Genomic DNA, 24,751 nt, shown 5'->3' with positions numbered 1-24,751 from the left:
ATTGGTACCAATGTGTACTGAGACTTCTGGCTTTTCACCTTCTCCCTTCAGAATACTCTGCACCTGATCCGAGACATCCCATACCCTGGCACCTGGGAGGCAACACACCATGCGGGTATCTTGAGCAGGCTGCTCCCCTCACTATGGAATTCCCTATGACTACCAACAGAAGGCAACTAAAAATGTAATGAGAGAAAAGATTAAATATGAAGGTAAGTTAGAAAATAATATAAAAACTTTTTTAGATATTATAAAGAGTAAAAGAGAAGCAAGAGTGGATTTCAGACTGCTAGAATATGATGCTAGATAAGTAGTAATAGGGGACAAAGAAACGGTGGACGAACTTATTAAGTATTTTGCATCAGTCTTCATTGTGGAAGACCTAGCAGTGTGCCAGAAATTCAAAGGTGTAGGGGGCAGAAGTGAGTGTAGCCGCTATTACTGAGGGGAGGGTACTTGGGAAGCTGAAAGGTCTGAAGACAGATATGTCACCTGGATCAGATGGAATGTTCTATACAAGGTAGTTGAAGAGATTGTGGATCCCCTCCCCCAACTCCCCCACCCCTCTCCCCAACCCACCCTCCCCAGCCCCCTCTCCACATCACCTCCTCTCCCCTCCCCAGACCCCCACCCCCCTCTTCCCTCTACCTCTCCCCACCCCTCCCCCACTTCCCTCCTCCACCCCACTCCCTCTCCATCCCCCAGGCAACCCCCCCCCCCCGTTCCAAACAAACCCCTCCCACTCGCCCTTCTCCTCAAACCCACTCCCCAGTCATTGCCGCGCTGCATTCTGGGCCGCCAGCATGTCGGTGACGGACGGTAAGGATCTTGCTCCCTCCGCGGCTCAAACCACTGAACATGGACTGTGTGCTTATGTCCTTTGCTTTCGCTCTTCCTCCGCTCTCATGCTGACCATTTGCTGTCACTTTAACTATTGTTTCAGACTTGGCCCGGGTGCAGCCTCGGGCTCTATTTATGGTCAGAGCACCCGCAGGCCCATTGCTGTGCCGTGTGAGCCGCGCCGCGCTAAGCGGGCTCTCTTCGGCTTTAGGAGCTCTGTTCCTCGGTGTGGGTTTACTGAGTCCCGGCACTCCCGGTTATTGGGCAGTGGGAAATGGTATTTGAGCAGGTCAGGCCGTCGCTGACCTTTGTACTCTGCTGTCTTTGATCAAAACGACATCATTAAACGCAAAACTGTTTAAATAAATGGATCTGTCCAAACAAATAGGTTTCTGAAGATGAAGAAACTGAATTCCCAAAAGCAGTTAAAGTGATTGGAAATACTAATAGATTTGGTGGCTGAGAGGAATAGAATGAATGAGACTAAAGAAAGAGTGAAGGAGTTGATTAATAGATTGAGAGGCAAGATTATTTTATTGATGATTAGTTTCATAAATTAATGTTCTCTCTCTCCCCGTCTTGTTTTACGGTGGTTGGCACCCAGCTTAATGGTGCATTACCGCCAAAATAAATTAATGTTACTCTGTTATCTAGCATTGATATTGGAATTAGGTTTGTTATCACTGAAATTTGTTTTGTGGCAGCAGTACAGTATACCACATAAAATATGCTATAAATTATAGTAACTAATATATATATATAGTGGTTTTCGGTTAATTAAGCCATTGGTTGATTGGGTCAGGCGCTTATTTGTGACAAATCTTAAAGAATAAAAACTAATTGAGAAAATAGCCAGGATTCCCTTTGTTTATTTGGGACAGTATGCTGCTTAAGTGGGACAGGAGAATTGCCGAACAGTTTCTAGCTAGCATCACAGACGAGAAAATCTGCAGATGATGGAAATCCATGCCACACACACAAAATGGTAGAGGAACTCCACTATCTTGTGTGTGTTGCTCTAACTAGCATCAGTTGTGTGAACTTGTGTGGAGTCATTTGTGTGTGTTTGTGTTCAAAAAGCAAGATTTTTATCACTGATAGTTGGCAAGAAATAAGCCATTTCAAACATTCGGGCTTGGAGATGCCAGAAACAGCCAAAGAATGGAAAATTAAACAATCAAATTACTTCAACAAGTTAGAAATTATGAAGAATTTGAAGTTGTTGACAATCTTCTTGAATTTATATTTGGAGATTTGGAGGATGCAATCATCAAAAGCATTGTATGAAGGCAGGCCAATATCTGCACTAGATGTCTGCATTAGTTTTGTTCATGTACAGTCTATCAAAACAAGATAGCAGCATGTTGGTTATCCAATGTTTTTAGCAATGACAGTGAAAACTGTGCAGGAGAATTTTTAAAGCAGATAGGCTGTTGCACAGGGGCAGTTCCTTTCTCTCAACCTCGGAAGTTTGGGTCCAGTGGTCTGAGTAGTTGTCACAAACTAAGGTCTTCCATGGATGCAGGAATTCCTCAGTGCCTTATCTTGCCCTTTGCTCTCCAGGAAGTGTTGCCAAACTGCTTTCTTAACTGTTGTACCTCACTGTTATCTCATCCGCCAGTCTGCTGGAGCTGACTTCACATGCTAGAGCAGGCATGACTACTCTCACCTGTTTTAGCCCGCCCTTTGAAGCTGTTTATTTTATATTATTTTATATATTTATATATTTATACACTATTTATTTTATATACGGTGGATTCCAGTTAATTGGACAAATCAGGACAGCTTCAGTGTAAAAATAGAACAAAAATAGTGAGGTAGTGTTCATAGGTTCATGAATCATTCAGAAATTTTATGGCAGAGAGGAAGAAGCTGTTTCTGAAACACTGAATGTGTGTTTTCGTGCTTTTGTATGTCCAAATCTCTTTATGGTAGTTGTGAGAAGCTACATATTCAATTGCTTCAGATGTACCATGGTGAGCATTCTAACTGGCTGCATCGTCATCTGGTGTGGTTGGGTCAAAGGCTTTTCCAGTTTAAAAATTTTCCATCTGGTGTGGTTAGGCACAGGATCAGAAAAAGGTGCGGAGGTGTGCAGACTCACTCAGCTCCATCATGGGCACTAGCCTTTCTAGTATTGACAACATCCTCAAACGTGATGCGTCCATCATTAAGAGCCCTCAACAACCAGGACGTGCCCTCTTATTACTACCATCAGTAAGGAGGCACAGGAGCCTGAAGACACACATTTTAGGAACAGTTTCTTCCCCTCCTTACTTTCAGATTTCTGAATGGATAGTGAACAAACACATGAACACTCCCTCATTACTTTTGCTCTCTTTTTGCATTGTTTAATTTGTATGTATTTTTTATTGGAATTAGTTTTTTTGTATATTGTACTATACTGCTGCTGAAAACAAAATGTTTCACAACAAATGTCAGTGATATTTAACCTGATTTTAATTCTGCTGCTGTGGAGGTTAGTGCCCATTATGGAACTGGCTGCAGCTTTTTCTGATCCTGTCATTGGCTCCTCCGTAACAGACAGTGATGCAACTAGTTAGAATGCCTCTACGGGACACCTGTAGAGCTTTGGTGACATACCAAATCTCCTCAACCTCCTAAAGAAATATGGTAGCTGGTGTTCCTCCTTCATCAATATATTGGGCCCAAGATCTTCAGAGATGCTGACAGCCAGGAACTTGAAACTGCTCACCCTTTCCACTGCTGACTCCTTGCTGAAGACTTTTCCCTCAATTTCCTCTCCCTGAATTCCACAATTAATTCCTTGCTCTTATTGACGTAAAGTGCGAGGTTGTTTTTTCGTGGTACCACTTAACCAGCTGATCTATTTCTCCTCCTGTATGTCTCCTTGTCACCATCTGATATTCTGCCAACAACAATTGTGTCATTCAGCAAATTTATAGATGGCAATTGTCGAGCCACGCAGTCATGGGTGTGAGAGGGTACAACAGCAGGCTAAGCTTGTATCCTTGTGATATGTCTGTGTTGATGGAGATGTTATTTCAGATCCACACTGACTGTGGTCTGATGTGGAAGACAGAGGGAGGTACAGAGGACCAGATATTGAAGCTTAGTGATTAGTACTGTGGGGATGCTGGTATTGGAAGCTGAGCTGGTTATCAATAAACAATAGCCTGATATAAGTATTGCCGTTGTCCAGGTGGCCCAAGTCCACGTGGCGATCCAGTGAGATCCCAGCTGTAACCCTATTATGGCAATAGGCAAATTGTGAAGTTAATGTAGATATAATGGATGGGAAAAGGGGGAAATATCTGTTTGTTTGATATCCAGTTCTTAAAGCAGCAGTTCTGACCATCCCAAGCCTCTCCCTAAGCTGAACCATACTGTTCAGAGCCTAAATATAACTTGTGCTTTTTCCTTGGTTAAAGAAGGTCAATGTGCCAATAATTTGCTTTACAGCCATATCTACTTGTGATACCACTTTCAAGGAATTATGCATTTGTATTCCTGGATCTCACTGTTCTACTATACTTTTCTTTGCCTGCTATGTAAGACTTGCCTTAGAATGTCTTTCCAAAATGTATCAACTCACATTTTTCTGCATTGAATTTCACCTGCCATTTTTCAGCCTATTTTTGCAGCTGATCCAGATCCCACTGCAAGCTTTGATATCCTTCCTCACTGTGCACTACATCCCTAATCTTGGTGTCATCCAGGAAATTGCTGATCTAGTTCTTTACGTTGTCGCCCAGATTGTTGATGTAGATGATAAACAACAGACCTAGCACAGATCCCTGTGGCATCGCTAGTCACAAGCCTCCAGTCAGAGAGGCAACCATCTACTACCACTCTCTGGCTTCCCCCGTGAAGCCAATGTCAAATTCTGTTTACTCTTTCATCCTGAATGCCAAGCGATTGAATCTTATAGACCAGACTCCCATGCAAGACTGTGTCAAATGCCTTACTAAAGTCCATGTAGATTATATCCACTGACTTTCCTTTAACAACTTTCCAGATAACCTGCTCGAAAATATCTTTAAGAATGGTTACAATAGTCGTATGACATACAAAGCCAGTTAACTACCTCTATTAAAGCCTTGTCTATCCAAATTCTTATATATCTGGTTCCTTGGAATACCTTCCAATATTTTACCCACTCGGGCTCGCTGTCCTATCATTTCCCAGCTTATTCTTAAAGCCTTTCTTGAACAACAGAACAAAATTTGGTATCCTCCAGTCCTCTAGCCTATCACCCATTACTAAGGATGATCTCTTCCAGGGCCCCTACAATTTTTGCACTTACCTCCTACAAGGTCAACTTGTCAGGCCCTGGGGAGTTATCCACCCTGATTTGCCTCAAGATAGCAAACACCTCTTCTGTAATCTGTGTATGGTTCATGACCTCACTGCTATTTTACCTGAGTTCTATAGACTTTGTCTCCTGAATAAATACAGATGCAAAAAAATCTATTTCAGATCTCCCCATCTCTTTCTGTTCCATGCGTAGCTGATTTTCAGGTGGATCAATTGTGTCCCTTGCTATTCAGTCCTATCTTTCTCTGTCTTGCTAGAATGGAATTTTGATCACCAGATCCAAAGTGCTTCCCTACACTTTCACCTGCCATGTACTGTGCTTTCGCTATATATGAAGGAAGCTTTCCTGAACATAATTGAAAAGCTCTATCCCTTCCAGTCCTTTTACAATATGGGAGTCCTAATCAATACGTGGAAAGTTAAAATCACTACTATCACAACCTTAGTCTTGCAACTATCTGCTATCTCTCTACATATTTGCTCCCCTAAATCCTGCTGACTATTTGGTGGTCTATAATATAGTCCCATTAACATCATCATCCATTTCTTAGTCCTCTGTTCCACCCATATAGTCTTGGTAGTTGAGCCTTTGTTTGTCTCATCTGAGCACTGCTTTGATATTTTCCCTGACCTGTAATGCTGCTACTCCTGCTTTGATATAGACACAACTCAGAATATTATTCTAAATCATGCTCAAAAGTTCAATTTCTTTCTCTGTAGGTAGGCTTAACATCATCTTCCTCTTTTGCATTAAAGATATTTTTTGAATTTGCTTTGAGTTAGCAATGCATTTTAAATAAATATGCCACAATTTGAAATATTACATCAGGATTTTTGCACATCGATGATGTCGTAAATCTGTATTGAGCAATCACTTTAATAAAGAAAAGTTATTAATGATTTTAAATGCATTAACTGAATTTACTCCTATTAAATTGGATGATGCATTAAATTTAACATTAAATAGAACCATGGTGATTAGAAAACAAGTATGTTATAATTTCTCCATAAAATGATCCAATTGTAGATGAAGTTATACGCAAACGGCTTCTGATTGATGGAGATGGTGCTGGTGATGATCGGCGTATTAACCTGCTTCTGAAGAGCTTCATTAAATGGTGTAATTCTGGATCGCAGGAGGAGGGGTAAGTCATTGGTTTTAATTAATTTGAATATTCTATCTGTTGATAGTGAAAGGATTACGTATGAAAAGGTTGTAATATGTTAGGTACAGCTTGTGTAATTTTTTGATTAATATGGAGTATATAATCATATTTTTAAATAATTAAATGTATCCTTTTAATTACATTTCTAGTTTGTTTTATGTCTACTGAATAAGATTTACAACTGGACATTTTTCATGATATAATAATACATTCTAGTAGTATATATAGTAGTACCTTCTTCTGTAGTATGTAGAGCCAAAGTACAATTCCTGTTTTACTGAGCCAAATGTGATTGGATTTAGATTTGGTAGCATGGAAGCATTTCAGCTAGCACTTCCAAATATGGTCAAATCATGAAATTGATCAAAAGCAAGAGTGCAAGTGTGTTACAAAACATTAATACAGGACTGACTTTGTTCCCAATGCTGCCAGGATAAATTTATCCGCTAGCAGTAGAGACAAGAGAGGCTGTAGGGGAGAGGGAGATAGTCCCAGATTTTCTGAATTGGGTGTTGAAATGCTGATGAATCAGAGGCATATGTCACAGATTCTTTATCATAGATAAAGGCCCTTGGGCACAACTTGCCAACCCAGATGCCTATCTAAACTGGGCCCAAATCCCTCCAAAATCAAATTCTTTGATTTGTAATTGTACTTGTCACCTCTGGCAGCACTTTCTATTTACACACCACAACTGAATGACAAAACTTGTCCCTCAGATTCCCTTTAAATCTTTCCCTTATCCCTTGCTGTTAGTTTTATACTGTGTCTATCCATACTCCACATAATTTTCAAAATAATCAACCTTCAGTGTTTATTGCTCTAAGGGAAAAAAAGTCCTAACCTAACTAATTTCTGCTATGCTTCAAGCACTCCAGACAAGGCAATGTCTTTGTGAATCTTTTCTGCACCAAGTTTAATCACATTCTTCTTTTAGCATGGGAACCAGTAACTTCAATACTCCAAATGAGGTCTTACCAATGTTTTGTTCAACTGTTATATGATGTCCCATCTCTTTTACTCAGTACTATGGCTAATGAAGGCAAGTGTGCCAGGTATTTTCATTACCACTCTGTCTAACTGTGTTACCACTTTCTGGGAGCTAGGTACTAGCACCCCTGTTCAGTAACAGTATCCAGGGTCCTGCCAATCATTGTACATATTCTGGTGTAATTTAACTTCTCAGGTGCTCACTTTTCACTTGTCTGAGTTAAATTCTATCTGCCATTCCGTTGTCTACTTTCCCAGTTGATCAATATCCTTTTGGAACTTTAGACAACTTTTGTCAATGTACCATCAATTTTTTTGTCATTTGCAAACTTACTGATCGTTTCACTTGCATTCTCATCCAAACTGTTAATATATATAACATGGAGCAGTTAGTGATCCCTATGGCTTCCATTGGTCAAAGGCCTTCAGTTTGATTAAGAACCCTCCACTGCTGCAGTCCTGTCTCCTGCACCATACCAATTTTGTATCCATTTGACTAACTCACCCCATGTGACCCCATTATAACACATCCCTTGTGTTATAACCTAGACCACACGACCATGGTACTATAAGCAATTTCAATGTCAAGGTGAGCTACAGCCCACTGAAAGTACTACTCTATCATATAGACATACTTCATCTCTGTTGGGGCTAAAAAGATGATGAAAAGGTAGCATATCTAATATAGTGCATTACATCCTGCCAAGCTAGACATGATAATCCTCTTCTTCGTGGGCAGTGGAGCTACTTAGCTACAGTTGCAAGAAAAAGTTTGTGAACCCTTGTTTTTAATACCTCGTAGATCCTCCTTTAGCAGCAATAACCTCCACCAAACTTTTCCTGTAGCTGCTGATCAGACTTGCACTATGGCAAGGAGGAATTTTAGACCATTCTTCTGTAGCAAACTGTTTCAGTTCATCAATATTTCTGGGATACTTGCAATGAACAGCCCTCTTCAGGTTATGCCACAGCATCTCAGTTGGGTTAAGGTCTGGATTTTGACTTGGTTATTTCAAAACACAAATGTTCTTTTTATACAATTCTGTTGATGATTTACTCTTGTGTTTTGGATCATTGTCTTGTGTCATCTAACTTCTATTAGAGCTTCAAATGACGGTCCACTACCCTGAAATTCTCCTGTAAAATGTCTTGATACAATTTTGAATTCATTGTTCCCTCAACGATTGCAAGCTGTCCAAGCCTTGAGGCAGCGAAGCAGCCCCAACCATGATGCTCCTACCAGCATGCTTCACAGTGGGATGAAGTATTGGTGTTGGTGTGCAGTACCCTTTTTCCTCCAAACATAGCGGTGTGCATTTCTGCCAAAAAGTTAAACATTTGTCTCATTTGTCCACAGAACATGGTCTCAGCAGCATTCAGGTAGTCTTTTGCAAACTTGAAATGTGCAGCAATGCTTATTTTGGAGAACAGTAGTTTCCTCTGTGGTGTCCTTAGTGGACACACGAACAGAAACTTTAAATTTAGCAAGTTCTAGGAGTTTCTGCAGGTCCTTTGCTGTTACCCTTAGGTTCTTTTTCACCTCCTTTAGTGTTGCACATTGTGCTTTTGGTGTGATCTTAGCAGGATGCCCACTCCTATGGAGAGTAGCAACAGTACTGAGTTTCTTCCGTTTGTAGACAATTTCTCTTACTGTGGATGATGAACACTCAGGTCTTTAGAAATGCTTTTGTAGCCTTTTGCAATCTCTACAATTCTTCTTCCAAGGTCCTCTGAAAGTTGCTTTGATCGAGGCATAAACAGTTCTTTCATGAGAAGAGGAGGTTCAGTCAGTAACCTGACTTTGTGTGTCTCTTTGATTGGTCAGGGCATCTCTACAATCCACACCTCCAATCTCATTGATTGGAACACCTGACTCCAAATAGCTTTTGTAGAAGGCATTACCCCAGAGGTTCACATACTTTTTTGAACCTAGACTGTGATTGTTTAAATGGTGTATTCAGTCTTGATAAGAAGTACAATTGTTTGTGTGTTATTAGATTAGGCAGATTGTGTTTACCTATTATCATGACTTAAATGAAGATCAGACCATATTTTATGAATAATTAATACAGAACACCAGGTAACTGAAGAAGGTTCACAGACCTTTCTAGCTCTGGCCTGGCATGAGAGGTGGGGAATCTGGGACCCACCAGTTGGAGGTGGGTGAATGTGTTGAACATGGGATAGTGTGAAGTGTCTTATTGAATGAGAAAGTTTCTTGATCTTCAATTTTGCTGCACTGGAACAGTGTATGATCCACAGGACAAAGAGGGCAATAGATCTGGTGAATATTTAGTAACTCAAAGCTAATGGCCATTCCTGTTAGACTGCAGATTAGTCATAGTCATGCAGCGTGAAAATAAGCCCTTCAGCCAAATTGTTTAAGCCAACTGAGTTACCCATGTGATAGTCCCATCTGCTTGTGCTTGGCCCATTGCCCTCTAAACCCTTTCCTATTCATCTATTTATCTAGATGGCTTTTAAATGTTGCTAATGTGCTTTTCTCAAGCACTGTTTTGGGCAACTCATTCCAAATATGCTTCACTTTTTTATGAAAGAAGTTATCCCTGATTTCTCTTTGAAATCTCATACCTCTGATTGCACACCTATGCCCTCTTGTTTTTAGCACCCCCTTCCTTGGGAAAAAGATTATTGTTGTGGCTACACGTGTCCCAACACGTAGCTGGAATCGTAGATTTACCTCATCAACAAGCCACAGCAGACCATGAGTCACAGCTAGCTAACTTCATAAAAAGTAGGTTAGTCTTGTGAGACCGTGGATTTGCGCCTTGGAAGGTTTCCAGGGCGCAGGCCTGGGCAGGGTTGTATGGGAGACCGGCAGTTGCCCATGCTGGAAGCCTTCCCCTCTTTATGCCACCGATGTTGTCCAAGGGAAGGGCATTAGGACCCAAGCAGCTTTGCACTGGTGTCGTCGCAGAGCAATGTGTTGTTAAGTGTCTTGCTCAAGGACACAACACGCTGCCTCAGCTGAGGCTCGAACCAGTGACCTTCAGATCACTAGACCGATGTCTTATCCACTAGGCCACGTGCCAACACTTATAGAAAGTAAGTCCATATCATTCCTGCCCAATGTGCTGTCAGGCAGTTTAACTATTTCTAATTGTCTCTGACTTCCATGCTTCTTGAAGATATTTGAAAATCCAGCGTGTCTGCTGTATGCTTTGCAGCTTGTTGGCCACCAACAAAAGATAATTTAGCATTGTTATAAAGGACATGAAAATGAACTATGTATATTTTATTGCATAATGCAAAATGGGTTCCTTAACATTGTCATAGCCGGGGGTGGGGGTGTGGGTCAGGTTGTGGGGATAATGCTCCCAATGCTGTGCATCTCAAATAGCTTCTGACAACCAAGCCCAGCTCCTGAACTTTATGTGTGGCTTAGTTATTAAGCTTTGTGGAACCATTTTTACTGACACGAGAAGGGGCAAAGGCGGGTTACTGGTGCATTAAAATCAGTCACTTTGGGCATATGGGGCTCGTCAGTCATGGCTGCAGCTCATCAGAGAGAAGGAAAACTCTGATCTCAAACGTCCACTGCCTTTCAGCTATATCCACTCATGAGACAGGCTTTGGGAGTAAACCCTGAGGAAAAATCCAGAGTTGGACTTCCTAAGCAGTCCTAATTTGAGTTCAACACTTACTGGCACCTCCTGTGACGCCACTGGTGCCAAACTGTATTGGTCTGTGTCGTTTGTTTGAATTCATCAGCTGTATGGAGAGGGGGAGCCTGCTGTATGGGCAACAGCTTGTTTTCTATATCGTTCTGCCCTGACTTGTTTATCAACTACAACAGCTAGAATGCACCATCCGTGATTGACCTTAACCAATAGAGGCCATCAAAATGCAAGGAAGCATTATTGCAAGTTATCCATCATTCTGCTTTCCAATCCCCAACATACATCTTCCAGCATACAATTTCCAAGAATTACAATAATTGAATTGAATTGACTTTATTTCTTACATCCTTCACCTACATGAGGAGTAAAAATCTTTACATTATATATAAAGGTTTTTGAATTGCTTGTTTTATAATGGATTCCAATATTTGTCCATTTGATATCAGGTCCTGATTCTGGCTTTTATTAAATTAAAATTAAACTATTTTGCACTTGAACATTCTTGTTTTGAAATTGGCTTTGTGATAATTTTTGGACCTCATTCCACTACAAATATATTATGTTGGAGATATACAGTGGATTCCAGTTAATTAGGCCATCAGTTACTCAAGGCAGCCATAAAGTCTTGAAGAACAAAAACGGAACAGAGAAGAAGTCACTCTGACACAGTGGCATCAAGTAAACAACCTCTCCCTCAATGTCGCAAAAACAAAGGAGCTAGTTGTGGACTACAGGAGGAATGGAGACAGGCTAACCACTATTGACATCAATGAATCTGGGCTGAAGAGGGTGAACAGCTTTAAGATCCTCGGCATACACATTACCGAGGATTTCATGTGATCTGTACATACCGGCTGTGTGGTGAAAAAAGCACAACAGCGCCTCTTTCACCTCAGATGGTTGAAGAAGTTTGGTATGGGCCCCCAGATCCTAAGAACTTTCTACAGAGGCACAATTGAGAGGATCCTGACTGGCGGCATCACTACTTGGTATGGGAATTGTACTTCCCTCAAACGTAGGACTCTGCAGAGAGTGGTGCAGACAGCTTAGTGCATCTGTAGATGTGAACTTCCCATTATTCAGGACATTTACAAAGACAGGTGCATAAAAAGGGCCTGAAGGGTCATTGGGGACCCGAATCACCCCAACCACAAACTGTTCCAACTGCTACCATCCAGGAAACAATACCGCAGCATAAAAGCCAGGGCCAGCAGGCTCGGGGACAGCTTCTTCCACCAGGCCATCAGACTGATTAATTCATGCTGATACAATTGTATTTCTATGTTATATTGACTGTCCAGTTGTACATAATATTTATTATAAATGCACATTTAGACAGAGACGTAACATGAAGAGTTTTACTCATGTATATGAAGGATGTAAGTAATAAAGTCAATTCAATTCAATTCAGCTAATCGAAAAATAGCCAGGATTCTCTTTGTTTATTAGAGACATTATGCAGCTTAATTGGGACAGGAGTCTGTTGCTGAACAGTTTCTAACTAGTGTTAGTGGTGTGCACTTTTGTTGCAGTTAGACTCTACACCATACTTAAAGCAAATAGCTTTTAAATTGAGTCAGTTGCATGTGTTTTTCTTCAAATAGCAGTGATTTTTGACACTTATTTGGCAAAAAATAAGCAGTAAGACAATTCAGAACTGTTCGCTCACTTTTGTTTCATGCATTCAAGCTTGGAGATGTCAGGAATGAAAATGAAACTTTCCCTACAAGTTAGGAACAACAAAGAGTTTGAAGTAATTGACAATGATCTTGAATCTTACAATGAAAATGAAGATTTGGAGGATACAATCATCAAAAGCATTATATGAAGGCTGCCCATTATCTGCACCAGGAGTTTGCACTAATTTTGTTCATTCACAGTCAATCAAAAGAACATGGCAGCATACACTGGAGAAATTTGTCTGTCAGTGACTATTAAGAATGAATACACAGTTTTATAGTACTGTAGTGGTATTGGTAGTTTTCTAATTTGTTCTGTATTTCTTTTAAATGCATAATTAGTTACTTAGCTAAGTGATAGTGGGCCTTCCTTGTACACCTTTTTGACTGTTACCATGAAACTTTGCCTAATTGAAGCTGCTACTTAAGTGGGCCAAAATGTACTGGTACTGATGTGTCCCAGTTAACAAGATTACAGTATATTTTATTTAAACATAGTATTTTAAGTATTTTAATTCTATAATTTAGAGTTTATCATTATGGTTAACCTGCAGGGATGGAACATAATGCAAGTAAAAGCTGTTTCTTTGCTTTGGTAGCTGTTGCATAACTGAAGTGACGATGTCAACAAGGCAAAGTGCCAGTATTGTGACTGGGGTATAAGCACATTGGAAATAATGCATGGGGTTATGCAGGATATTCAGTCCAAGCAGGTCTACCTAAGTGTTTATGACCCAGTTGAGCCACCTACTCTTTTTCCTCATTAATGACAATTTATTTGTGGTTTTGTACTGTTTATTTTTTTTTCACCGGAGAGTTTAACCTTATTTTTTGCTGATGTGGTGAGTTCTTTTTACTAGGTAGCTCAAGGGGGTATTTATTGATGCAGTTGTACAAGACACTGGTGAGGCCATGTTTGGAATATTGGGAAAGAGTGCAGATGAGATTAATGAGGAACTGAGTTATGGTGAGAGATTGAGCTGGTGGGGATCTTTTCTCATTGGGGTGAAGGAGAAGAGGGATGATTTTACAGAAGTGTATAAAATCATGCAGAGTACACATAGGGTCAATGCCTCTTTTTTTCCCCAGGGTTGGGAAACCAGAACTAGAAGGCATGAGTTTAGCGAATGAGGAAGGTAGTAGTTCCTCACTGATGCCATCAGGAAGAAGGTACAGGACCTCAAAACCACCAGGTTCAGGAGAAATTACTACCGCTCAAAAATCAGGCTCTTGAAACAGAGGGGATAACTTCACCCAGCTTCTCTTGCCCCATCACTAAAATTTTCCCACAATCAATGGACTTACTTTCAAGAACTCTTCATCTCACATTGTTGATATTTACTGCTTATTTATTTATTAGTATTATTATTATTCCTTCTTTTTGTATTTACACAGTTCGATGTCTTGTGCAGTCTGGTTGAATGCCCTAGTTGGACGGTCTTTCATTGATACTTATGGTTATTCTATAGATTTATTAGCTCACAAGAAAATTAATTTCAGCGTTGTATGTGGTGACATATATGAACTTTGAGGAGGGGAAAGATTTAATACGAACTAGAGGGTGGTCAGTCTGTGGAATGAGGTGCATGCATAAGTAGTTAAGGTAGGTACATTACCAACATCTAGAAGGTACTTGGGTGGGTACATGGATAGGAAAGGTTTAGAGCAGGTGTTCCCAACCTGGGAAGCCACAGGCACCTCGGTTAATGGTAGAGGCCCATGGCATTTAAAAAAAGGTGGAGACCCCTGGGTTAGAGGACTATGGGCCAAACATAGGCATATAGAACTAGCTTAGATGGGAATATTGATTAGCAATGTCCAAATGGACTAAGAGGCCTTTTTCCATGCTCTTGACTCCATAAACTGTAGCACCATTTATTGGCAGTCTATTCTGTTATGATCAACATCACAATGCATAGTCATAACCTTGTCTTAATTCCACCTTATCTAAGTTTACCATAAAAAAACACAAACCCTGTGCATTTTTCCCCTTTCCCAAGCAAACTTTACACCATCACTGTAGCCATTGGCTGACTCTTTACTGGTTAAGCTGTTGTTTTTTTCTTGTTTTGTTTGCTTAGTTGCTCACTAATAAACGTAATGAGCAAGAGAGAACTTCATTTTGGTTTTATAGTTGGAAGTTTTACCTAGAGTGAAATGTATGCAGTTAGCCTTTGGGATTTCCAGTGATGGTTGCAGCTATGAGTTTTGAAACATTTTATAGTAGTTGATTGTGAAAAAAATTAAGTTTTTTGCTTTTTCCTATCTTTCAGGTACAGTCAACATCAGCGAATGCTTGGCACATTGGGCCAGTGTGAGTTTTCTATGGGAAAAACATTGCTTGTGTATGATATGAACTTGAGGGAAATGCTCAACTATGAGAAAATATCTAAAGACATTGGTAAGAAAAATAAATAAAGTAGTAAAGTAATAAGCGTATTTGTGTTTTAAAAATTTAGCACATTTAATATACAATGTTTAGTCAATGCTTGGAAATATAAGTTTGTGATGTTCTAAACAACATCTTTCATATTTAGAGCAATATTTTAGAGCAATGGAATTATTTTTGCTTTGTATGAAATCATTTTAAAGCAGGATCAGTGTTCAGTCAGTCAGTCACAGTTGTGATGCTGATGCATGCACAGAAATGGGAAGAATACAGATTCTAAATTTGAGGTTTTGAATGTTTGGGAACAGTGCTGATCATCAAGGATGTAGGGACTTGATGCAGAACTGATATGTTCTGTATCCAGATGGCATTGGCGATTATATGGTGACATTTTGCTGGCAGCTAATAAAACTACTAATTATTCTACTAAATTTATTTTTTCTGGACTAATTTCACTGTAATCCACAGCCTGTGATTTTCCTTTGGGAGTTGAGCTTTTGAACTGTCTGAACGATCTGGTGTTTTGCGGTATCCTGAAGGAGTTGGTGAACTGGACTCTCAAGAATGCAGGTTGTGCGGGGCCAGGGCTCGATAGCAAAAAGCAAACTGATTTAAGCGATGAGCCAGATTAAAAAGATTAAACTGAGGCCAAGGGGGGAGGATAAGCCAGTGTTCAGCTCACTAGTTCGTATCTGACAGGATCCCCTACCTGAAGCCATCTGGCTTGTCTGCGTCTGACCTAACTACCTCTCCTCTTGCTGCTACCATTGGGTGCGAGATGCTGGAGTCTTGACTGGCTACATTCGCCTCAGCCCTGAATTGGTTCCATGGCTGTGGACTCACTTTCAGAGACTCTAGGGTTCAAGTCCTGTATGTTATTTGTTCACTTTTTTACTGTTTGCTCAATTTGTTCTTTTTCTAACATTGGATGCTTGATGATCTTTGTTGTATGGGGTTTTTCATGGATTCTATTTTGTTTCTTAAATTTGTGGCTGCCTGTAAGAAGATGAATCTCAACTTTGTATATGATATATACTTTGATAATAAATCTGAGAGAATGGGATGAATTGAAGTTTATGGAGGACTGTGATCAGGAAGCTATTGCGCAATGTTTTATGGTCCTGATTGGAATGAGAAAGACGCAAGTGAGAGGAGTAGTAACCATTAACCTGAGAAGGGTAGAGGTCAGCAACAGGACTGGAAACAAGCAGTTGTTTGTGAAAGATGGGAGCTAGTGCTGGAAGCTTGGCCTGGTGCTGAGACTAGGGGTTGCAAAAAGTGTGATTCAATGATAGGATTAGAACAGAAGAAAGGATTAATTCATGAAATTACAGCCAGATCAAGAATAATTTTTTTTTTAGTTTTATCTAGAGGAGGCATTCAGTTTGTCCATGGCTAAATGTCTCATGAAGTTGATGCTCCTTATAGGTGGAGAAATTTTGTGAATGCCATCTGTATAGATCAGGAGCGGCATTTAAAAGGAAAAGATGGCTGAGGCGAGAATGTGGTGATGGAAGGAAATAGCATCTGGAGAAATTAGTAGACTGGCAATTTAAAAGTAGTTAAAGTTATTGATGAATAATAGGAGATCAATATTGGATAAAGACAGCAGAAGTTACGATGTCACAAACTGCACAGATACCACAAAAGGACGTGGCACCTTGCTAATAGAAGTTACTATTTGTGATTTTTGCTAAAGGCGTTTGAGTGTTGTCACGGCCAGTGGTGGCATTTGAATATTGAGTTGTGAGAAAATTATACAGAGATCAAGATATGGCAATACAATCAAGACCTTGGTTGGGATAGTGAGGTTAGGAGCAAAAGTTTGTTCTGAAAACTAATGTCTATTTGTAAGATCAGAAACACAACATTCATGGCTTGTTGACATTCATTGTCAGCTCACCCTTAAAGCACAGCTACCTGTGCAAAGTACCAAAGCACTGCTAAAAGATTTGAAGATTCAAAAGTACTTTTATTATCAAAGTATGTATGCAGTATCAAACCCTGCGATTCGTCTTCTCACAGACAGCCATAAAACAAAGAAAACCATGGAACCTGTTCAAAGAAATATACCACCCCCCCACGCACACAGAAAAAAAACAAATTGAGCAACTAGCACAAAAAACACGGGGGGAAAACACAAAACACTAACCCTCAAAGTCATCAAAAGAGTTCAGACATATTTAGCTCAGCCCAGGGTAAGCAGTATTTTGAGGGGGAAGATACGATTTTGTGGGAGTATTAGGAAGGAAGAGAATGGATGTCGGTATATAATAGTCATTTATTCTGTAAACTCAGAATGGAATTTTCAGGCATGTATCCATAATGATGATTAGTATTGTCTATTATTCATTACAACACTAAAACTTTCTCCTGTAAAATGTGATCTTGCATGCCTCAGGATTGTATAGTTAGTGGAGGCTCAAAGCAAGTGCTAAGAAGTTTTAAGAAAATACCCTGCCAACAAGTCCACCATGTCCTAATACTTTATAGTTAAACGGTAACCATTTTCATTGTATTATAACCTTGACTGTCATGGAAGTAATTCTTCTGTGAGCAAATTATGCTGATGAAATATTTGCTTTGATGCTTACCAAGGAAATTGTATTTTTCAGAAAGTAACATTTCAGCTGCTCATGACAAGATTTCAGAATGTAAAAAACAGATTCAACAAGCAAAGCGAATTCGAAAAAATCGGCAAGGTAATATTTATTATTTAAAAATTGTGCTAATGGTCTAATGCTACTAAATGGGAATATTCCCAGGGATAACATAACATGTAAATATAATAGTAACTTTTCAGAATGGGTTGGATCTTGCTGAATAAATATGGCAAAACTGCTACTGATGTTTAGGAGTCAAGACAGCTATAGCATAGAAGTAAGCTCTTCAGAACACTAATACTACTATTCAAGCACCCATTTCAGCATGTTTAAAATAAAGTTTGCAGGTGACACCAAGGTTGGGGGCATAGTGCACAGTGACAAAGGCTATTAAAGCTTGCAGCATGATCTTGACCAACTGGGAAAATGGGCTGAAAAATGGCAGATGGAATTTAATGCAGATAAGTGTGAGGAGTTCCACGTTGGCAGGACAAACCAGGGTAGGACATAACACAGTGAATGGGGGGGGCACTGAGGAATACAGGAGAACAAAGGGATCTAGGAATGCAAACCTATAATTCCTGGAAAGTGGCATCACAGGTGGTTTTCTTCAGAAAGAGAGATTTTTGGAACATTGACCTTCATAAATTGGAGCATTGAGTACAGGAGTCAGGATGTTATGTGGAAGGTGTGGAATACTTTAGTGACCCCAGATTTGGAGTATTGTGTGTAGTTTTGGTCACCTACCAACGGAAAAGATATCAAAGGATTGAAGGAGTGCAGAGAAAATTTACAATGATGTTGTTGGGACTTGGCTACCTGAATTCATAGGAAAGGTTGAATAGGTTAGCACTTTATTCTCTGGAGTGCAATGAGAATGAGGTGATATCTTATGGAGGTAGGCAAAATTATCAGTATAGATTTGGTAAATGCAAGCAGATTTTCCCTCAAAATTGAATTTATTCATCAAAATTTAGGTATAGGAATCAATTTTGATATAGGCCATTGTTTATTGCAATATAAACAATTGTATATCTTGGTTTAATTTTGTTTTCTATTTTTGAAGTTATGTAAATCATAATGTATAAATGAAAAGTAACAGGAAAAGAACTTCTGTTGTAAGACAGTTAATTGACAATTTTATCAAAGCTGTAAGTGGACTGTAATTAAGCTTGAGCTATTTCAGTGCTATGGTTTCAAAAAAAAATTTCCTACATTAAATGCTATATTAACTGAATTTGTATTGTTTACTCCGTCAAAGAAGAAACACTCAGGTAAAGCCACCATTGAACACAACTTACATTTAGAATAATTAGGCAACTTACATTTTTTTTTTGATTGAGAAATACTTGGGTATATCCAATTAACCAGCTCTCCCTGGGTTCCATACAATCTGACCTTCCAGAGCAGTCTACCATGTTGAATCTTATTTGAAGGTCTTGCTGAAGTCCATATAAACTATGTCTACAACCCTGCCCTCATCAATTTTCTTGGTCACTTCATTAAAATGAAGTTCATAAGATATCATCTCCCTTGCACAAAGCCATGCTGACTACCCCTGATCAATCTGTCTTTCCTGATGTATGTATATCTTATCCCTCAGCATGCTGTCCAGTAACTCAGCAACATACCTACCATATGTATTAGATTTAGCACTTCTTAAGTAAACACATGTTTGCTACTCTGTCTACTGGCACGTCATCTTTGGCTCACAATGATGCAATTACATATTTCAGTAGGGCTCCCACAATTTCTTCTTTAGCCTCCCACAGTGTTCTTGGATAAACCTGCTCAGATCCCGGGAATTTGTCTACCTTCATATCTTTTTAAAGAGTAAGTCAAGCACCTCCTCTACTATAAAGCACCACTATAAATGTGGACTATCCCTGAGGATTTACTATTTACTTCTCCTAGCTCTGAAATCTTCTTTCTCCGTGGAGCTGCTCACTCAACCATTTGTACAGAAGTTGCAATATTGAGGTGAAGTAGAAGTAACACATCAAAGCAACTAACCAGAGTGCAGCCTCTTGAATTTGTGACATACCTGCTGTGATATACACTCAGTGGCCACATTGTTAGGTATAGGAGTAGAAATGGATGTGGTCTCCTGCTGCTGTAGCACATCCACTTCAAGGTTTGATTGATGTACATTCAGAGATGCTCTTCTTCACATCACTGTTGTAAGACATGATTATTTGAGTTACTGTTGTCTTCCTGTCAGCTCAACTAGTCTAGCCATCCTCCACTGACCTCTCTCATTAACAAGGCATTTTCGCCCACAGAACTGCTGCTCACTGGAAGTTGTTTTGTTTTCGCACTATTTTCTGTACACTTTAAGGACTGTGAAAATCCCAGATCATCAGTTTCTGAGATACTCAAATCAACAATCAAACCACAGACAAGGTCACTTAGATCAAATTTCTTTCCCTACCCTGTTTGGTTTGAACAAATGAACCTCCTGACCATGTCTGCATGCTTTTATGCAGTGAGTTGCTGCCATGTGATTGATTAACTATTGGCATTAACAAGCAGATGTAAAGTGGCCAATGAATGTATTCTGAGTTTCGATATTGAGATGGTCTCTATTTTCAGGTTTCTGTTTAATTTATTTACATCCCATTCTAGCCATTGTCTATTCCAGCAAGAATTCCACTTCTGTGTTCTCTATCTAGTCATGCGTATAGTCACAGTTTTTAATCATCCTTTTGTCATTGCTGAGTTTTGAATTAGAATTGGGCTTTTAAAAATTTTAAATTTATTCAGAGTTGGATCAGCTGTAAGTCTATCTTTATTTTTCTCTGGTTTTATAGCGTTCCTTTTAAGTATGTTTTCATTTTTTATGTTTACAGAATATGATGCATTGGCAAAAGTGATCCAGCAACATCCTGATAGACATGAAACTTTACAGTAAGTGACTAACATCTCTGTATATTTGATAGACAATTGGAAAGTAGCAAAAGTTCTTGCATTTTGCTAGGTGGAATGTGCATGAGCTCGCCAGCATTTGCTCTTCCTTAGTGATGGGTAGCAAAATAATGATTGGCTAATGGTGCAGACTGATAGTTCCACTAATTTACCATTGTGCAGATGTGGAGCTGTCACATGCATTGATCACCACACAATGACATTAATCAAAGAGCGTAATCAAGGATGGAACGAGGAGACAAGTGCAGGTTGAAAGAGTAAAGCTGAGGGGGAAAAACACAAAATAAGTTCTATATCACAGAATCAATTTCTTCTGACTTTTTAAAAAAAACTATCAAAATTATTTGAAATGTCTTGAATATTTTATTTCCTGATTCAATCTCTAGGCAATTGGAGGCCCTGGGTAAAGAACTTGAACATCTATCCCATATTAAAGAGAGTGTTGAAGATAAGGTAATATTAATCTCTGAGAAGGATTATGGATTAAAAAAAAATTCATTCAAATTAGCACTTCTAATTTCAATTTTTTTTTAATGCTAGCTTGAATTAAGAAGAAAACAGTTCCATGTTCTACTCAGCACAATACATGAGCTACAGCAAACACTAGAAGGTAAGTTATCACCTGTGTATGCAAAGGAATTTGAACAATGCATTATAGATCTTGCCATATGATGCCTGGCAGCAAAAGGATTAGTTTGGGTGTATATGTTCTGTGTTTAACAGATTTACTCTGTACCCATTGCACATAGTGCAATGTTGTGCAGTGAGCAAGCACCTAAAACCTTCAGAAAATACTCTCAGATGTCTTTGCCCCATAAATAGCATCCAAACAAATAACAATGAATGTACTGAACCTTGTTAATTCTTGCTCCATAAAAAGAAATTTGGATGATGATTATAACAAGGTACTGACCCAGCTGATGTAATGTATTTGGTTTTAGAGCTGCTTCATTGATGTCTGAAAGTTTCATTCAGTGTGAGAATTGTGCATTAAAAGTAGTAGTTTTTCCAAAGAGTGCAGGAGTAGGAAGAGTACATAGAACTAGTAATGTTAGGTATCCAAGATGATTGGTCTCTGATAAATATCACTGGTAAGATGTGGTCTTGAAATAGGTGGTAAGTACGTGGTAAAATGCTTTGGTCATCATCCATAAGCTGCATAACATGCCTTTGTGCGTGGTTGCAAATTTCAGATGAAGTGAACGAACATACTGTGTAAAACAAGGATGTTTTATTCTGATATTTTGAATCAGCTCAAAATAATACATTTTGAGCTGATTCCACCCAGTTTCTCAGGTGCAAGGATTACAACAGTTCTTAGTGTTACTTGTTTCGTTGGTCTGAATTGACTTTGATTTCCTTAGTACTTAATTGATTGCATTAATATGGGGTTTAATAATAGCGCTCCATTTTGACATCAATCTGATACCTGCCTTTTGCTTCTTTAGTCTCTCTATTGCTGGAATGAATATTTTGTGACTAGGCCAATTTGAAATTGGCCTATGGCCAGTTGGGCACCTCAGTAGAGTAGTGGCCAGTGAGAGGCTTTTACAGCTCAGGACATTGGAGTTCATTTCTGACATCGTCTCTAAGGAGTTTGTGCATTCCTCCCCGTGAACGCCTGGGCTTCTTCTGGGTGCTCCGGTTTCTTCCCACGTGCCAAAGACGTACCAGTTAGAAAGTTAGTTGGTCATTATAAATTGCACTCTGATTAGGCTCGGGTTAAATAGGGTGGGTTACTGGGTAATGCAACTTGTTACACTGGAAGGGCCTTCTGCACTGTTTCTCTAAATAAATAAATCAGAAAAATTAGAAAGGGAATAGCAGTTATAATTTAGTCACAAGTGAGTGTCTTCTACACTTTTTCATAGAATACCAATACTCTCAAGAAGTTTATTGAAAGCTGAATCCTATTTCAGCAGCAACACCATAGAAAGGATTTAGTCATACACTGTATCCTGTCTTGTACTCTGCATTGGGACTACTGCAATTTTATACAAAGATACTGGCCTTCTATTGTGATACAAGTTTATATATAGAATAGTGTTTTGCTGTCCCTACCAGGCACCATGGCTGCAATCAACCACATGTGAGATGCGATGAGCAAGATCAACTGAACTTGCTTCAAGCAGTAATACAGAAAGTAACATGACTGTTTATACTAATACAGGTGATGAAAAATTGTCAGAAGGTGAGGACTCGCCAGAGACAAGAATGGAGATTCAAAATGGACAGTAGTGGAACTGCCGTTGAGAGATTCTATATTCTAATAAAATGTTACTTTATAATAGAGGAAACATTTCATGTGAAACATTCAATTCCTACCCTATAATTCCAAATGCTTTTTATGTCCAGGTAGGAAAAGAAAAGCTCAATTTGTTTACTTATAAAATATTTTTGAAACTAAGTGTTTACTGGAGGAACCAATATGAAATTTGTGTGCTATTCATTTTTCTAATTTGTATTATAAAATATTGGAAAAGAAAGCTGGGAAGATGAGGTCAGTAGGGATGAATTAATTATTTCTAATAAGTTGGAAAAAAAAATTGGAATTTTCCAAATGAAGAAGGCACCTTTCTATTTTTTATAAAGCAAAAGATCCATTAATTATGTTTTTTTGTTTTCTAAGTAAACCTGTCTTGAACCAAAAGTTGAACCATTTGAAAGTTTATTTGCAGAAATTAATAGCTGCTTTCGAGCAAAAGTATTTTTCTCTTCCCTGTTGAATTTACAGTTTTTCTAATGTGATATCTAATAAGGTGACTGGTCTACTTCAAACATTTTGTGCTGTTACGATATTCAGTAATAAAAGTCATACATTGTAAAAGCAGTATTTGCTTTGTCCTTTGTTTCTCTGTACTCTTCATTGTGAAATTTAAAACTAAAGATAAAGCCATTAGATGGTGTGCAGAATTGGTGGCCTGTCTGGCTCCTCTGCACTTGTATTGTTCTAACAATAACTCCATTGTATGTCATTTTATAAGCATTAGTAAAATGACTTGAATCAGTTTATATATGTGAATACGATAGACTGGCATGTGGTAGTGATTTTGGGATCTGTCAGCTATTCATAAGTCAACAATACAATCATTGAAGAATTTGTTTAACATAAACTTCAAACAAAATACAATTTGAAACTCTTTGATCTGGCACCCTGCGGTTTGATGGCTCCTATGCACCAGCAACTTTTAGATCTATAGTACAGATTTGTGCTTATTAAATAATTCTAAGTTAAATCTGATTAAGATCTAAAATAACTAAGATCTGTGCTAATCTGTATCTAACAAACCTACCAGTACAGCTTTTGTGATCTCAGCTGAATGTGTTTCTGAAGTAGGGAAGCTTTGGGCTTTTGACTGTTCTCAGGAATTGAACCTTCACATAACCCATGGAAGTCTTATACTGAAAAGAGTAGTTCTCCTGTTCAGAAGGAAGGTGATTGGGAACAATTTCTGTGGTTCGGCATGTTCTGTGGTCCAGCACCATTCGGGACCTATTTGTCTCCTATTAGATGTAACCTGCAAGTCTCGGGAAAAATCAATAATTCTCTGGCAGGAAAATTTCTGTTGATCTCATGGGGCCTAGGTTTGAAAATCAGTAACAGTTATATTAATGCATGAAAGTCAGCGATTAATGTTATTTTGTTTGTGATCAATAAAATGCCTTTTCATTTTTAAGGATTAACCTATAGGATACTGCAAAAAAAATTATTCTTACTTCTCTCTGGTCAAAACCTTCTTTCTAACTGCTTTATCTATTTTGCTTTCTGTTTATGATTAATGATCTTATTATAGTTGAGAATATAACAACCTTGCAATGAGAACATCAAACCAGGAAAAAGACCTGAAAATTTTCTTTCTTTTACTAATACAGTGAACAAATAGCATTATCATATACTTAAGAAAAGACATGAAGTCGGTTGTTGCTTTTTCTTTTTAATCATCGTTATTGCCGACATAAACAGTGCCATCCCAGAATACAAACTGCGAGAAAGCCAGTTAGTATTATACAACATACCTTCTATCTGCTCTCTGAAGTTGCAGTAAATGACGTAGTTAACACGAAACCTGTCGTGGCAACATTTCTGTATGGGATTCATAATGAGGCATCTTTTTTGTAATCTACCTTAATACAGTGACTTATGACACAATCATTTGTTTAGATCAGCCCAGAATTTTTAAAAAAGCACATATCATAGTTTTTTAAAATAGATATGGAA

The 24,751-nt window shown here is 38.8% G+C and overlaps 1 protein-coding gene across 2 annotated transcripts; it reads left to right on the top strand.

The window, feature by feature from the left end:
* The first annotated feature begins 486 nt into the window (after positions 1-486).
* On the top strand, positions 487-23,365 carry thoc7 (THO complex 7). Of its 2 annotated transcripts, none has more exons than XM_073072309.1 (8): positions 487-520; positions 6,167-6,284; positions 14,889-15,016; positions 17,620-17,706; positions 20,457-20,514; positions 20,919-20,985; positions 21,073-21,142; positions 22,703-23,365. In XM_073072309.1, the coding sequence occupies exons 1-8, from the start codon at positions 502-504 to the stop codon at positions 22,768-22,770; spliced, it is 615 nt and encodes a 204-aa protein (XP_072928410.1). In that variant the 5' UTR covers positions 487-501; the 3' UTR covers positions 22,771-23,365. The 2 variants fall into 2 exon arrangements, with proteins under 2 accessions (XP_072928410.1, XP_072928411.1); XM_073072310.1 differs by lacking the exon at positions 487-520 and adding an exon at positions 706-819.
* Positions 23,366-24,751: the final 1,386 nt, after the last annotated feature.

This window comes from Hemitrygon akajei, chromosome 19 (genome assembly GCF_048418815.1).
Source record: "Hemitrygon akajei chromosome 19, sHemAka1.3, whole genome shotgun sequence".
NCBI classification, from domain to species: domain Eukaryota; kingdom Metazoa; phylum Chordata; class Chondrichthyes; order Myliobatiformes; family Dasyatidae; genus Hemitrygon; species Hemitrygon akajei.
This window is presented reverse-complemented; position numbering and strand designations above follow the sequence as displayed.